This window comes from Mauremys mutica, chromosome 1 (assembly GCF_020497125.1).
Source record: "Mauremys mutica isolate MM-2020 ecotype Southern chromosome 1, ASM2049712v1, whole genome shotgun sequence".
In the NCBI taxonomy this organism is placed as follows: domain Eukaryota; kingdom Metazoa; phylum Chordata; order Testudines; family Geoemydidae; genus Mauremys; species Mauremys mutica.
In genome coordinates, this window is record NC_059072.1 from 165,709,477 (window position 1) to 165,724,743 (window position 15,267).

Sequence of the window (15,267 nt, forward strand, 5' to 3'; positions counted from 1 at the left end):
AGCAGCAAATAATTTGTCTGTGAACCTGCTATTCTTTTATTTCATCAGAGAATGGGTATAAAATTGGCCACTGTTTTCCCTCATATTTTCTTTTGTGATGTACCATTTTTTCTAACAGTTACGTACTGCAGATAACGTTTCGTCCATTGCCAATAATACCCAGATTCTTACTTCTGTGCCAGAGAAACTGACCACTGAGAACATCTCTACTGCTGCTGATATTGCAGGACAGATTCTGAAAAATGATTCTCAGGTGAGATTCACCAAGACTAAAAAAAGTATTTTGTTTTATGGCTTAATAGGATATAGTGTGATGTTTGGGACACTTCTCCGAGCCCCACAGAAAATCAGTCTTTTCAGTTTCACTTAATGAAAAACAACAACAAAACCCAAGTGTCTAATCTAGTTGCAATACACTGAGCTATTAAACAGTGGATCTGAGTTCAGATCTCAAGCATCTTAGTGGAGTGTCCCTATCTCAGTTTCTGGGACAACATGGAGGATTCACCTCTATCAATCACTTCAAATTTTGTACATTTGAAATTCAAATATGAGCATCAACTGAACCTGATGTCCTACATTAACCATTTTTTTTTGCCTATCTACATTTGAATAATGTGAGGTACTAACTTATGCATCTGTTGGCTCAAAGACTTTTTCGCCAGTAATAGCTCATTTTTATTTTAAATTTTTATTTAACAGGTTTATCACAATAGTCCTTAAGAGCCAACCACGAGTGGGGCCCCATTGTGCTAGGCGCTGCACAAGCCAGAGTAGTAAATGGTCCCTGTCCTGAAAAGATTACAATCTAAATAGACAGGATAGACATGACACACAAGGTGGGGGAAGGGGTATAACACATAAGCAAAATGTCACTGAATGTTATGTTAGTTCCACATTAGGAGTTTGTATGTTTGTTTGTTTTGAGGGAATTTATTTAGGAGGGGATCAGCTAAATGGAAAGAAAAGGGAAGGGATGGAAGGCAAGGCAGATAGGCTCAGGAGAAGAGGGTTACTTATTCTATTTCCTTTTGATTAAGGCAAGTGTTAACAAAATATTCTATCACAATACAGCATATTAAAAGAAGTGAGTTTGTATACCATTCCTACTGAATATTTCCCTCTTTTCTGTTTGTCAGGAAGCTACTGCTACAATGGCTGCAGTGGCTACAGTTAGCCAACTTTTGGATGCCAGAGTGAGTGAATTCAACTTTGCAGATGAGAACCTTACTAATACTACAGCAAAGTAATTACAATTTCTGTTTCTATTAAATTTGGTAAAACTAAACGTGTCTGCCCATTTAAGATTAAAAATGGAACACAGTGGGACAAATTAATCTCCAGGGTAACTCCACCGATTCAGAAGGTACCCCAGGGATGAATGAAGTTGGCCCAGTTTTCCTAATCTGGAGACAGTGAGGTCTAGAGTTGGACATGACAAATCAGGTTTCCTGCCTTCAGTTCCCAGCTTTGCCACTGATTTGCTGTGTCATCTTGGGTCAGTCAATTAACTAGTGCCTCGCTTTCCCTGTCTGTACAATGGGAATAGGAGTTCTTACCCTACCTCCTGGGGTGATGTGAAGCTTAATGAATATTAATAAACACTTAGAGGTTCTTGTATGAAAGGAATTATAGAAGTGTGAAGTATTATTATTACTAGTAGGATATCCAGAGAATGGAAAAGGAGAGTTACTAGCATGCTAGTAAGTTGTCTCCTTAAAGGAGCAGGTTTCTCAAAATATTAACACACTTAGAAAAAAATATCCCAGTTATCTAACTAACTATTAAATTGTAACAATATTCTAGATTTTCCCCCTCGATGCATAAAAGGCCAAATCCTAGTTCCACTGAAGTCAAAGGCAAATCTCCCATTGACTTCAACGGTAATGGGCTTTGACCCATTAGAATAAGAGATTTTTGGCCAAATTCTACCCTGTCCTACACTCTATGGAACAAATTTGAAGTTACTGAGGGAGGGCTCTATATTTTGATATATTTTACATTGGTAAAGACATTTACACCATTCCTTACTTCAATGCAGCCTCACACGGACACTGGAAAATTTCTCTTTGAATGGCTCTGCTGTTCAGCCCAATATTGCAGTTCAGCACATTTCATTCAAGACAAATTCAACTAAAGCTTGGTTCTCTGCAAAGACAGGTAAGCTTATTTGCTTTGTAGGAATTATAAGGACAATGATCAAACTTTTACAAATTCTAACAACTTATACAAATTCTTTGGTGACTTTTGCCTACACAGTATCAGGAAGTTTACTGTCTGAAAATATTAATGTATCTGAAAAAGTCCCTGACATTAAAGATGCCAGCAATTCAGAAGTTCAAATACTGATCAACATTACAAAGAACGACAGTAAGTACACTCTTCTCTTCCCCAAAATCTAGTGCTGGGCTAATTCTGCACAAAGGTGTTCTCATACTCCTCCTAAAATCTATGAAAAGATGTCATTTTTATGTACGTATATTAGGGCACATAACATAGAACAAGAAGTGTACATGACAAAGCTAATGGTGTGACCTTATTTGTGAATCACTGTTGACTTACCTGTAACATGGTCTGAGTTGTTTTTATGTTATAACTGTAATGAATGTATAGTTACATAGCTACAGAATCCAAAGTGAACCACTAAATCACACATCTCCATTAGAGGTTGGATTAAAAATTTCTGCTCCAAAACTATAGACTACTACCATGTAAGCTTAAAAAGAAAATTCCCTTTGGCTATCAAAGGATCTAGGTATATTTCCTCTTTGTATGCCAACCTACACACAACAGAGCAGCTCTGAATCATTCCTGTAGTACCAGGGCCAGCACCATGGTTTTTGCCACCCCAAGCAGCAAAAAGGGGAAAAAGAAAAAAAAAGCCACGATCGCGATCTGCAGCTCTTCCGCCGCTGCTTCAGTCTTCGGTGGCAATTCGGCAGCTAGTCCTTCACTCCAAGAGGGAGTGAGGGACCCGCCGCCAAAGTGCCGCTGAAGACCTGGACGTGCCGCCCCTCACCATTGGCCGCCCCAAGCAGCTGCTTGCTGGGCTGGTGCCTGGAGCCGGCCCTGTGTAGTACAGTAACTTCTCACTTAACATTGTAGTTATGTTCCTGAAAAATGCAACTTTAAGTGAAACGATGTTAAGCGAATCCAATCTCCCCATAAGAATTAATGTAAATAGAGGGGGTTAGGTTCCAGGGCAGCTTCCCCTACTCTGCAAGCACCAGGGGCCGGAGGCTCAACCCTTAGCCCACCCACTCCACTCCTTCCCCCAAGCCCCCACCCTTGACCCACTTCTCCCCCGCACCTCCTCTTCCTTTACTGCTGCATCCTGGCTCTTACCCCTTCCTCCCTTCTAAACACAGCAAGCCAGCTAGCTTGCCATGTTCAGGAGGCAGGGGAGGGAGCGGGGAGCCTGTGCGCAGAGTCCTCGCTCCTCCCCCTCCCTCCTGCCTCCAAAATGCCGCAAGCCAGCTGATTGCCCTGGGCAGGAGGTGGGGGGAGGAGGGGGAAGGTGCTGATCTGCGGAGTCTGCCAGCGGGTGGGAGGCACTGGGGTGGGGGTGGGGGGCGCGTAGGGAGGCTGCCAGCTGTGGAGAAAGCAGGCAGCCAAACAATGTAAGAGTGGAGCACCGCACAACTTTAAATGAGCATGTTCCCTAATTGATCAGCAACGTAACAACGAAACAACGTTAAGCCGGACGACTTTAAGTGACGCGTTACTGTATAGGGTAGTGGTGCAAACAAACAGACAATAAATATAAAATTACACCCAAACACTATGTTGAATGCAGGGGCGGCTCTAGGCACCAGCAAAGCAAGCACCTGCTTGGGGCAGCCCATTTGCAGGGGTGGCATGGGAGCAGAGAACCAACAGGGGGCTCTGGGAGCTGTAGTTCCTTGGTTAGCTCCCTGCCTATAGAGCCAGCCCTGGAGCAGGGAAAGAACTACATTTCCCAGCATTCCCTTGGCCACTACCAACTGGAAAGGAAGGAGGGGGGACCTCATGCGGCAGCGCGCTGTGAGTGCTGTGAATGGCAGGGAGACCATATTTTAACATTCAAAAAACAGGACACTCCAGGGGAAGGGAAGCCCCCCCTGCCACCATCCACTCCCTCCGACTGCCCCCCCAGAAACCCCAACCCATCCAGCCCCTCCCCCGCTCCCTGTCCCCTGATCACCCCCTCCCAGGACCCCTGCCCCTAACTGCCCCCCGGGACCCCACCCCCCTATCTAAGCCTCCCTTCTCCTTGTCCCCAACTGCCCCCTCCTGAGACCCCCCCAAATTCCCCCCAGGACCCCACCCCCTACCTGTCCCCTGACAAACCCCTGGGACTCCCATGCCTATCCAACCACTGCCTGTCCCCTGACTGCCCCCCCCGGAATCCCCTACCCCTTCTCCAACCCCCCTTCTCCCTGCCCCTGACTGCCCCCCCGAACCTCCGCCCCATCCAACCCCCCCTGCTCCCTGTCCCTTGACTGCCCCCCCCGAACTCCCTACCCCTTCTCCAACCCCCCAGCCCCCTTACCGTGCCACTCAGACCAGCGTGTCTGGCTCTGTGCAGCTCCAGACACGCTGCTGCATACATGCTGCTGTGCTCTCCCGCAGAGCCCATAGCACCCCCCCCACACACACACCCAGTGCCTTCAAGATTTGAACACCTCAAAATTCAGGAGTGCTCAAGCTCAGTTTGGGCAGCTGTTACTTCATTTATCCCAAATCAAATATACTGATCCACTGTAACTTGCTGTAGAAAAAGTAGGATAAAATTGAGCAAGAAATGCTTCCCAGTGGTTATTAGGACTGGAATTGCTATTTTCAACAGCTATTGCCTTTTTGTTTGTTTGTTTGTTTGTTTGTTTAAAAGGAAGACAGTGATATTACATTGGCAAATTCCCCATAGAAAGAAAGAGTGGAACAAAAGAATAATAAAGGCACCTCAACTTTTCCTCATTTACAGAGGACAGTCTTATAATATGCATCCAGATATCCTCCAATCACACAAGCTGAAAACTGTTCCACTTTACTGCAGCTCTGTAACCATATGGGAACCAATCCTGTCTGTGTTTTGTGCACATCCAAAATTCCTGCTGAATGACCCACCCTGGGAGCGAGTTACCAGTGATCCAGGGCTGCGGCGAAAGGAGGGTGCAGGTGGGGGGTCGGGGAGAGCCCAAGGCTGGGGCGGCAGGAGGTGTGTGTGGGGAGCATTGGTGGGGGGGAAGGGAGGAGCCCAGGGCTGGGGCGGCAGCAGGGTTGGGGGAGGGCACTGGTGCGGGGGAAAGGGGGAAGCCCAGCGCTGGGGCGGCAGGGGGTATGGGTGGGGTGGGGGGAGAGCCCAGGGCTGGGGCAGCAGGAGGGTGCAGGGGGGAGCGCAGGGCTGGGACGGGGGGCAGCCAAAATTTTTTTTTTCTTGGGGCGACAAAAAACCTAGAGCTGGCCCTGGTTAAATGAGCATTAATGTTGCAAAGTTGAGCATTCAGAGGTCACCTATGCAACCTTAATTTGGTCTTCTTGTGTGTATGCATTATGATACAGTCTATGATTGTAGTATATCATACTATTTTTTTCACAGAACCCCTGCCTCATTCAGTAGATAGGGTGGATCGTGCTCACTGAATGAGCAGCTATTCAATATTTTGTTTTTTTCCTCATTATTCAGTGTGTGGCCTGATGCCCTATTTACTACACACTATTATGCAAACCCTTCTCTGAGCAGTAATTTCCTCATGGGCTTTTTTATGATACTAGTCACTGTGGAATCTGCGTGCTTGAGAAATACTAATTTACTTTCACAATATGCCTGTGAGGTAAAGGGTTATTCTTTCCCCATTTTATAGATGGAGAATTGAGGCACAGAGAGATTACAGTCAAAATTTCCACTCATTTTTGGTGCCCAATTTTTGGTGCACAGGACCTGATTTTTCAGAGTAAATGGTATAATGCAGCAATTCGTGTGTTCAAAGTACAGTGCTGATTGACTATAATTTGCAGCTGTGAGTCCTCAGCACTACTGCAAATCAGATCCCAGAATCTCAGCTTGGGCACCAGAAAAAGAGGAACACGCAATTGGCTAAGTAGAAAAAATACCATTTTCTGAACAACTCTTTATATATAATATATTTGGCATATTAGGCCAAATTGTGCAATTGATGTTTAATGCAGTATGATTAATACAACAGTCTTCATCCCCTTCAGGGTATTTATATACCACCACCCCTCTCAAATAAATAAATAAAAATAATTACCTTTAAAACATCCAAAATGGTTCAAGAACTATTTGAGAAGTTTTGCAAATATGCAGTAGGTGATTGGTAGATACAGATAAGTATCGGTAATTATTTTCTGCTACAGATAAGTAATTAATTTCTGACATGAGGGAATCTCTAACTTCAGTTTGTCACTAGTCTGATTCTTTATTAAATTATAAGAAAACTTGTTAAATTTAGTTTATAAATGGAAATCAAAGAGGCTGTTTTGTTTTTGGTGTACTGCATCTTTAAATATTGAGTAGTCTGCTGGTCTCCTGCAGGGACAGTGGCCACTTCATGTTTCATTAAACTGGGAGTGACTCCTATATTTAAGTTGCCTAACATTTTCCTTTATAAAATTCCTTAAGACCTTTTTTTTTAAAAACAAGTTCTAACACCTCAATTGTTTGCAGCAGGCTTCTGAAATATGGCAATGGGAAATGCCTGGAGCTAGGGTAGTGTTTCTCAAACTGGGGTCGCTGCTTGTGTGGGGAAAGCCCCTGGCGGGCCGGGCTGGTTTGTTTACCTGCCCCATCCGCAAGTCCGGCTGATCATGGCCAATGGGGGCTGTGGGAAGCGGCAGCCACTAAGTCCCTTGGCCCACACTGCTTCCAGCACCTCCCATTGGCCTGGAGCAGCGAACTGCGGCCAGTGGGAGCCGTGATCGGCTGGACCTGTGGATGGGGCAGGTAAACAAACCGGCCCAGCCCACCAGGGGCTTTCCCTATACAAGCGGCGACCCCAATTTGAGAAACACTGAGCTAGAGAGAAATCTCTTTTCTTATTCCTGTGAAAATCTGTGCAGGTTTTGCTGAGGTACACATGTTTGAAAACTGACACTTCCCTTATGTTCCTCAGGGAAATTATGACAACTTGCCAAAATAATGATGATGTAAACATTCTAAAGTGCTAGGCCTCTGCTGCTACCAAAGCATCAGCATTAGCGCACACACGCAGTGCGTGGGAACACCTGGGCAGTGCTGGAGCAGCTGTAACTGTGGTATGGAAAGAGCCTAGGACAGCCCATTCCCTCCCTTGGGGATTATGTAGGTAATAGCAATAGAAGGCTGTTTTAGCCTGGTAGCTCCAGTAGTGTAGAAGTCTGTGCTGTGGTACAAGATAGTCAAGTTTCAAATGATGCATGATAGGGGGATTGTCACAGTCGCACATAAAAGCATGGTGTTTTGTTTCAAAGTCAAGCACTCAAAAGTTAGGAATGCCAGATAGACAATTTCCTGTGTAACCTTAATTTTTAATTCTATGCATGTTTATTATGGGATGGACTTTAATTTCATGATTACAATTTGATTAGTTCATGATTAATTTCATAATTACAAATCATTTTTTTCCACAGGATGCCTGCCTCATTCAGTGAACAGGAAGGATGCGCAAAAGGACAATATTAAAGTTGTCTTTATCAAACATAGATCTGTCATTTCCTAATTTTCAAGTGCTTGACTTTGTAACTTAAATAATAACATTCTTTTAACCGTTCTTAATGTAATTTCAGTTGCAGAATGTTACAGATTGAGCTACTGCGTTCTCCTTCACATGCAGACTTTATATTTGTTCTCTCTTTCCATGTTGTTTTCCTTTATCTGAATAAAATCATCTAGGCTTAAAAAAATACAACTTCTGCTCTGTTTGTGGTGGAAGAAAACAATAAACTCTGGAGAACTGGTTAAGATAGCTACTGTCTTTCCTCATCTTCATTACAAGTATACAGTTTTTTAAAAATAATTCCATTCTTAGAAGTTATTTTCACTGATGTCTATCTGTCTCTTAACTTCTGTAATGTCATATCTGCTTATTTGCTTATTCGTTGATTTGATAGTAGTAAAAGGTGCTGTACGAATAATTAAATAAACTGGAAGACTCTAAACCAATGTGATCTAATTACTTTGTAGCTCTTATTATTATTTTCACAGTCTCATTCACCCTAAGAGAGACAGTTCTGCTCCACCTTCCACATCCTAAAGGAGATGCAGTCTGCAGACTGATATATTAGCATTTTCCTCTTTGTTTGCAATATTTTTCTCTATTTTTGTCAATATTATGACTTTAATTTGTTGTTTAAGTTAATACATTATAAAAAGCCTTTTTGAAGTAGTCTTTTGTATGTAATTACCTAGGTTTTCTTAAATTGAAAAGGTAAATACAAAATTCTGCTATGTGCAACTGTAAAAACCCCCACCCTGAGCCTTCTGCACTGCAGCATAGACTGCAACAGGAGTTCTTGAGGTACAGGTTTAACTATATTAGCTGGCAGAAAGAGAAGGCTGTTATCCCAGAGGGGCAGGATGGACCACTGGGTGAATGTGCTGTATTGGGAGCAGAGGGATGGAGCTCAGCCTTTCTTAGCTCTTGGGTGAGCACCTGCTCCATGAGGTATCTCCAGAAGATGGGAATAAGCTGCTGGGGCCAGATGCTGTGCAGAGAAGGTGCATGGTGGGGGCAGAGCCATCTGTCCCAGTTCCTGTCCCATGTAGTGCATGACCCACTGAGGCCATGTGCTTGGTCTGAGGGAAAGAGGCCAGGATCTCTTCTGCCCCATCCTTGTAGCTGCTCTGGCAGCTTTCACGTATTCCCAGCACTGTGTCTGATTCTATTGCTGTGTCTTTGTCATCGTTGTGAACCTGGCAATTGGGAATGTTCATGCATGTAGTTATTTCTTGCAGACTGCCAAAATTGCTCTAGGGCATGCAACTTTGAGAAAGGAAACAGTGATTTTTTTTAACAATTAATGTCTCAGCAAAAGCTGACTAGAATCTCCTGGGACAGAGGAAAAGTTACTTCCTTAGCTCAAAGGGTTTCCCTGACAAATATTAAGGCATGCTGTGTATAATGGAGGTTTAAGAGCATCTCAAAGGATCTTTTACAATGGAAGTGTTAGTCAAGCTAAATATAGGAGTTGCTATCAGCTCCTCCTATAATAATCTGTTCCATTAGTATCTATGACCTACATCTCTTTTCTCCTTTTCTCTTTGCCCAATGTAGGTCCATCTGGAAATGAAAGTATTGGCTTTGTCTTGTATCAAAATGACAAATTTTTCCAATCAGAAAGTTACAAGACTCATTTTAATCATACTAAACAAATTATCTCTGGCCATGTTGCTAATGCAACAGTCAATGATGTTCAAATAGTCTTCAACCCAAAGGTGAGTCCTCTTATAAGTAGAATTGAGAGAAAGGGTGTTCTAGAGAATGTTACATAGAAAATGTTGCTGTTGCAGCATCAATTAATTACCATTTAAATTGCCATAGCACCTACTGGCCACAACCAAATTGGGCCCCCTTGTGGTAGGCACTATGCAAACATAGTAAATGATGGTCTCTATCCCCTCAATGTTGTAGCTGTATTCATAGAAGGTTTTACAGTTTTTAAAAGGCTCTAGGGCTTTGTTTACCTTTATTCTTTTTTTGTCTTCAAAAGGACAACATAATTCTATCATTGTTCAGTTATTGGCGTGGGAGGGAGGCCGCCCAGACAGAAGACGACTTGTCTACACTTAAAAGTTCAGCTGCTTTAACTATGCTGGTATAGTTAAAACGGCAAAGCTGAGTAATGTATATTGGTATCAAAGTGCTTATACTGGCATAGCCTTTTCCAATTAGGTAAAGTGAAATAAACTATACTTGTATAAAATGCCTTACACTGGTGGTGTTGGTAGTCCATCGGTAACAATGATGATGATATTACAAATCTCATCTCTGGCTATGCATATGACTCTGAAGTCCGAACCCTGATGCAGAGAATCAGCCGCACTGAGGGTATGGGAAGGCTGTACCCATGATGTTTGATGATGCAGCTCTATGGCATCTTTCACCTGCAGCCTGGAGATGATTGTGTCAATCCCGCTTGAAATTGTTGCATGCTGATCTTGTCAGAGACCGCCAGTGAGTCCTGTTCTGAGTCATTTGCTCAAGTTCTTTGGGGCTAATGCCAGCCCACTGGAGACTGCTCTTCAGGCTGTCTTTGAAGCACTTGTACAGATGACCCTTCTTTCTTTTGCCTGGCCTCAGCTCCTCATACAAGATCTGTTTTGGGAGAGGGTGGTCTTCCAGTCTGATGAGATGTCCAGTCCACCTAAGTTGCACTCTCAACAACTTTTCCTTGTTGCTGGTTATGTTTGCTCTCCCAAGGACCTTAATGATGGTCACTCTGTCATGCCAGCAAATGCTCATTATTGAGTGGAGGAAGCGAATGTAAAATTGCTCGAGCTGTTTAATATGCCGTCTATAGAGAGTCCATGTCTCAGAACTGTACAGGAGAGATGTTAGGACCACTACACTATAGAGCTTCGGTTTGGTAGAGATGGATGTTGTGTTGATTGAGGACTCTTGTTCAAAGTTCGCCAAGGGCTTGGCTAGCTTTACTATTCTAAAGATAATTTCCTTGTCAAGGGAACCATCACTGAAGATGGTACTGCACAGATACTTGAACTGATCCACATTTTTCAACTTTGTGCCTTGGATGGAGATGGCTGGCACTGGGGCATTGGAATGAGGTGCGTTGGAACAAAACCTCTGTCTTATCGAGACTAATGGTGAGGCCAAAGAGCTGGGATGCTTCAGAAAATCTGTCAGCGATTACCTGAAGGTCATTATGTCTGTGGCCCATCAGGGCAGTTATCTGCAAAGAGTGCTTCAATGAGAAGTCTCTCCGATGTCTTTGTCTTAGTGTTTAATCTTCGAAGATCAAAGAGGGAGCCATTGAGTCGGTAGTGGATGTATATCCCCTGAACCAAGCCCCTTGTGGCATGGTGGAGGATGCAAGTAAAGTACAAGGTGAACGCAGCCTTGCTTTACTCCATTCGAGATTTTGAATATCAGAAGAGTCATTGTTGGAGAGCACTTTCCCTATCATGTAATCATGGAACTGGTCCTTCTTGGGCAGCCCAGTTTATGCAGAAAAGCTCATAAGACCCTCGCTGTTGACGATATCAAAGGCTTTGGTCAAGTCGATGAAGACTGCATGCAGGTCCATGTTCTGCTCAGAACATTTTTCCTGGGCCTGCCTTACAACAAAAATAAGTCCATAGAGCTATGACCTGGTCTAAAGCCACACTGCATGTATGGCAAATTCTCCTGAGATATATTTGCAAAGAGTCTCTTCAGTAGAATGTGAGCAACTATTTGCCTTGCTGTACAGAAGAGAGTAATGCCTTTGTAGTTTCCACAGTCAGCTTTGCTGCCTTTGTTTTTGAACAGTGATACAATGGTAGTATCCTTGAAGTCTTGTGGCATTTCTTCTTCCTTCTAGATAATGCTTAAGATGTTCTGGAGCACCTCGATAGCCTTTGGGTCTGCTGCTTTGTACAGTTCTGTTGGGATTCCGTCCTTTTCGGATGCCTTGCCAGAGTTCAGTTGTTTAATGGTTTTTGTGACTTATTCAACAGATAGAGAGAGGTCTAGGTCCTCTTAGATATGTTTCTCAGGTAGTTGATCAGGGGCACATTGATAAGCTCTGTATACTAGCATAACTGCATCTACACTCAGCTTTTACTGGCATCACTATGTTAGCAAAAAAATCACATCCCTAACTGACATAGTTCGGCTGGTAAAACTTCTTAGGTATAGACCAGAGCCTAAATCAGAAATTTGAGAGGGACAAAAAAAGTCATTTCCCTACAGGAAATATAATATAATAAGAATATAATAAATTCTGGGAACAGGAAAAGGATAACATACCAAATGCAGCCCAACATGCCTATTCACTTTTGGGTGTTACCTGAATTCTACTTGCTTTTTTTTACCATATCCCTTAAACTCTGCCTTCTTCAGAGATAACTCCAGGTGCCTCTTGAAATACCTGCATGTTTTGCCTCAATTGTCTTCTCCCCAAACTTGTTCCATATGTTTATTACCTTTTGCATGCAGTAGTCTGTGTGAATTTCCTATTTGATCATGATTTCTGAATTTTTAGATTGCATTGGCACACTGTCTGGAGTGGCTCAGGACAATGAGTGTCTACCTCAGGGCAGACACCCCAAATTGGTGGTGTGTTCTGTAATTAGACTTCACCAACCCAGTACCAAATGTGAACTCCCAAAGTACTACACTAGTCTTCTAGTGGAGTCACAAAAAGTCCCTATAGACACTCCAGTCTATCTTGTCACCCAGGCAAGGTGGACTATGTGATAAATGGTCACTTACACCGAAAATCACAAAATACCAGGTTCCACTCAGTCCCCAGAGACCAGTCTCTCACCCAGGTCGATTTGCATCTCAGATCTCATACCAAAGACAAGACTGGTAGCCAATTCTATAGTAAACTAACTAAAGTCTTATTAGCTAGGAAAAACAAATAAGAGTTATTGAGACATTAAAGCAGGTAAAATATATGTACAGGTGAGTCACAGTCTATACCAGGGGTCTCAAACATGCGGCACGAAGTTATTTTCTGCGGCCCACGAGCTCCCCCCGACCTTCCCCTAGCATTTACCTAGAGCGGCTGTGGCCCGGCGTGCACCGGGGGCAGGGCAGGCTCCCTGCCTTCCTGCCTGCCCTGCCCCTGTGCTGCTCCGGGAAGTGGAAAGAACGTGGGGGAAGAGAAGCACAGGGGGGGGTGTTGATGTTGCTTCAGGCACCGCCCCCAGCAGCTCCCATTGGCCGTGGTTCCCCATTCCCGGCCAATGGGAGATGCTGGGGGTGGTGCCTCAAGCAACAGCAACACACACCCCTGTGCCCCTGCTCCCCCACGTTCCAGCTGCTTCCCCGAGCGGAGCGGTGTGGGGGCAGGATGGGCAGGCAGGCAGGAAGCCTGCCCTGCCCTCGGTGCATGCCAGGCCAGACCCTGACCCCTGACCCCCTTCTGCAGTTGAACCCCCTGCCATGAACCCCTTGCCGCACCTGGCACCCTCACCCCCTGCCACACCGCTCCTGCACCTCAACCCATTGCCCTGAGCCCCCTGCTGCACCCAGGGGTGGCTCTAGGAATTTTGCCGCCCCAAGCATGGCGGCGCGCCGCGGGGGGCGCGCTGGCGGTCGCCGGTCCCGCGGCTCCGGTGGACCTCCTGCAGACGTGCCTGCGGAGGGTCCACTGGTCCCACGGCTCCAGTGGAGCATCCGCAGGCATGCCTGCGGGAGGTCCACCGGAGCCGCCTGCTGCCCTCCCGGCAAAATGCCGCCCCAAGCACGCGCTTGGCGCGCTGGGGTCTGGAGCCGGCCCTGGCTGCACCCCAACCCCCTGCCGTACTCTGCACCCTGACCCCCTGCCCTGACCCCCTGGCACACCCCTCACCCCTCCTGCCCCCCCTGGGGGCAGGGAGGGGGGGAGTTGGGGTGTGGATTTCGGGGAAGGGGTTGGAATGGGAGCAGGGAAGGGGTGAGAAGAGGTGGGGCAGGGGCAGGACCTCATGGAAGGGGTGGAGTGGGGGTGGGGCCGAGGGCAGCGGTGGGGAAGTGTCAGTAATGCGGCCCTCAAGCCAATGTACTAGTCCTCATGTGGCCCTCGTGGTCATTTGAGTTTGAGACCCCTGGTCTATACTTCCAAATACTAGCAGAGATGTAGTAATCTGCCAGTTTCCCAAAAGTATCTCAGGGCTATCCAGAGTAACTCTGGGGATCTCTGTCTTCTCATTCAGTTATTCTGCCCTGTTAGAATCCAAATAGTCCAGAGATGAAGAATTCTTCTTTCTGTCCATACTTATGTCTTCTCACAGAAAACAAGCTGACATGGTCCCTACCCACATGGGCTCTTTCTTTGACTGGCTGAGAGAGAGGAATGCATTTAGAATCTTTGATCTCTGATCATCATACACAATGACCACTTGCCTACAAATACACAGGAATTAGTGCTTTCCAGTTAAAGTTCTTTATTTGCATTACACAAGGCTTCTTCAATGTAAATGTTTGGTATTACATTATAATAGAATACAAAACAATGAAAAAATGCATGCAGCATCCCATTAGTTTTCATGAAGTTTAAACACCAAATGCATTCTTATAGATTTAACAATCACTTTGATTTACACTTAAACACAAGTGAATTGGCCTGGCATCCAGCTATGCATTTTAAGCATTCAGTAAGGCCCGGGATGTTGGCGTGAGCTGGCACCTCGTCTGCCAACATCATATGCATTCTTTTCTGGAAGGTAACATTTGGCCTCTTCCTACAAGGCTTTCTTATCATGTGGCTGGGATTTGGAGGATCAAACCCATTAATGTGATGGATCAAGATTCACTATGAATGATCATAAAACTGGGTGGATTGGAAAATAAGTATCACTCATACTGATTACAGTGAATTAAACCCTATCTTTAGTTTCCGTTTGTTTTTTACAATACAGCTGCATGATACTTTCTTCCATGTGAGCATTTCAAAGTCCTCTGTATATATTTGAAGTCCATCTATCATACACAAATAATGCAAAGGGCTGTTTTAATTGCAAATTTCTACAGATGTTATGAAAATGTAAAATTGCATGCTTTATTAATTAAAAGTATTAAACAGTCATATTTGAAGGAGAGGAGTAGGATTGCCAGTGGAATGCAGAAGTTTCTACCTCTTGGTTATAGTGCAAACTCAATTCACTTTGGCAGCATTTGAGTGTTACTATTATCTGATGATTGCTGTTTGGCATATGTGAAACAAGCTGGCCTCTGTCCAATTCCCACTGGACATGTGTTTCTATCATAATTACCAAAACAATTTCAGCAAATTGGCAGCTTGTTGGCAGTCTCAACAATGATATAAATGTAGGGTGACCAGAAGTCCCGATTAAAATCCTGATATTTAGGTGTTTGTCCCACGTCCTGACCAATATTTGGTCGTGACGCAATTTGTCCTGATATTTTGCTCTGCCGGCAGCACTGGGTTTTTTTTGTTTTTGTTTTTCTCTGCTGGCAGAACTCGGTTTTTTTTTTTCTCCGCCGGCGGGACCCTCCCTCCCCCATGTGTCCCGATATTTCCTTCCTCTCATCTGGTCACCCTATGTAAATGGAGACTGAACTATCCTCTTACCCCTCAAATGGAAAGTTGAGGTGTATTGTCAGTTCATGAGGCCTAATT

General features: G+C 44.7%; 1 protein-coding gene across 1 annotated transcript in view; it reads left to right on the top strand.

Moving 5' to 3' along the window:
• The first annotated feature begins 117 nt into the window (after positions 1-117).
• Positions 118-15,267, top strand: part of ADGRG7 (adhesion G protein-coupled receptor G7) — a 29,717-nt gene continuing 14,567 nt past the window's right edge. The window contains exons 1-5 of the mRNA XM_045001760.1: positions 118-253; positions 1,140-1,196; positions 2,042-2,160; positions 2,260-2,370; positions 9,252-9,412. Of these exons, the coding sequence (XP_044857695.1) occupies positions 243-253; positions 1,140-1,196; positions 2,042-2,160; positions 2,260-2,370; positions 9,252-9,412 (459 nt within the window). The 5' untranslated portion in view covers positions 118-242. The remainder of the gene's footprint in view (positions 254-1,139; positions 1,197-2,041; positions 2,161-2,259; positions 2,371-9,251; positions 9,413-15,267) is intronic.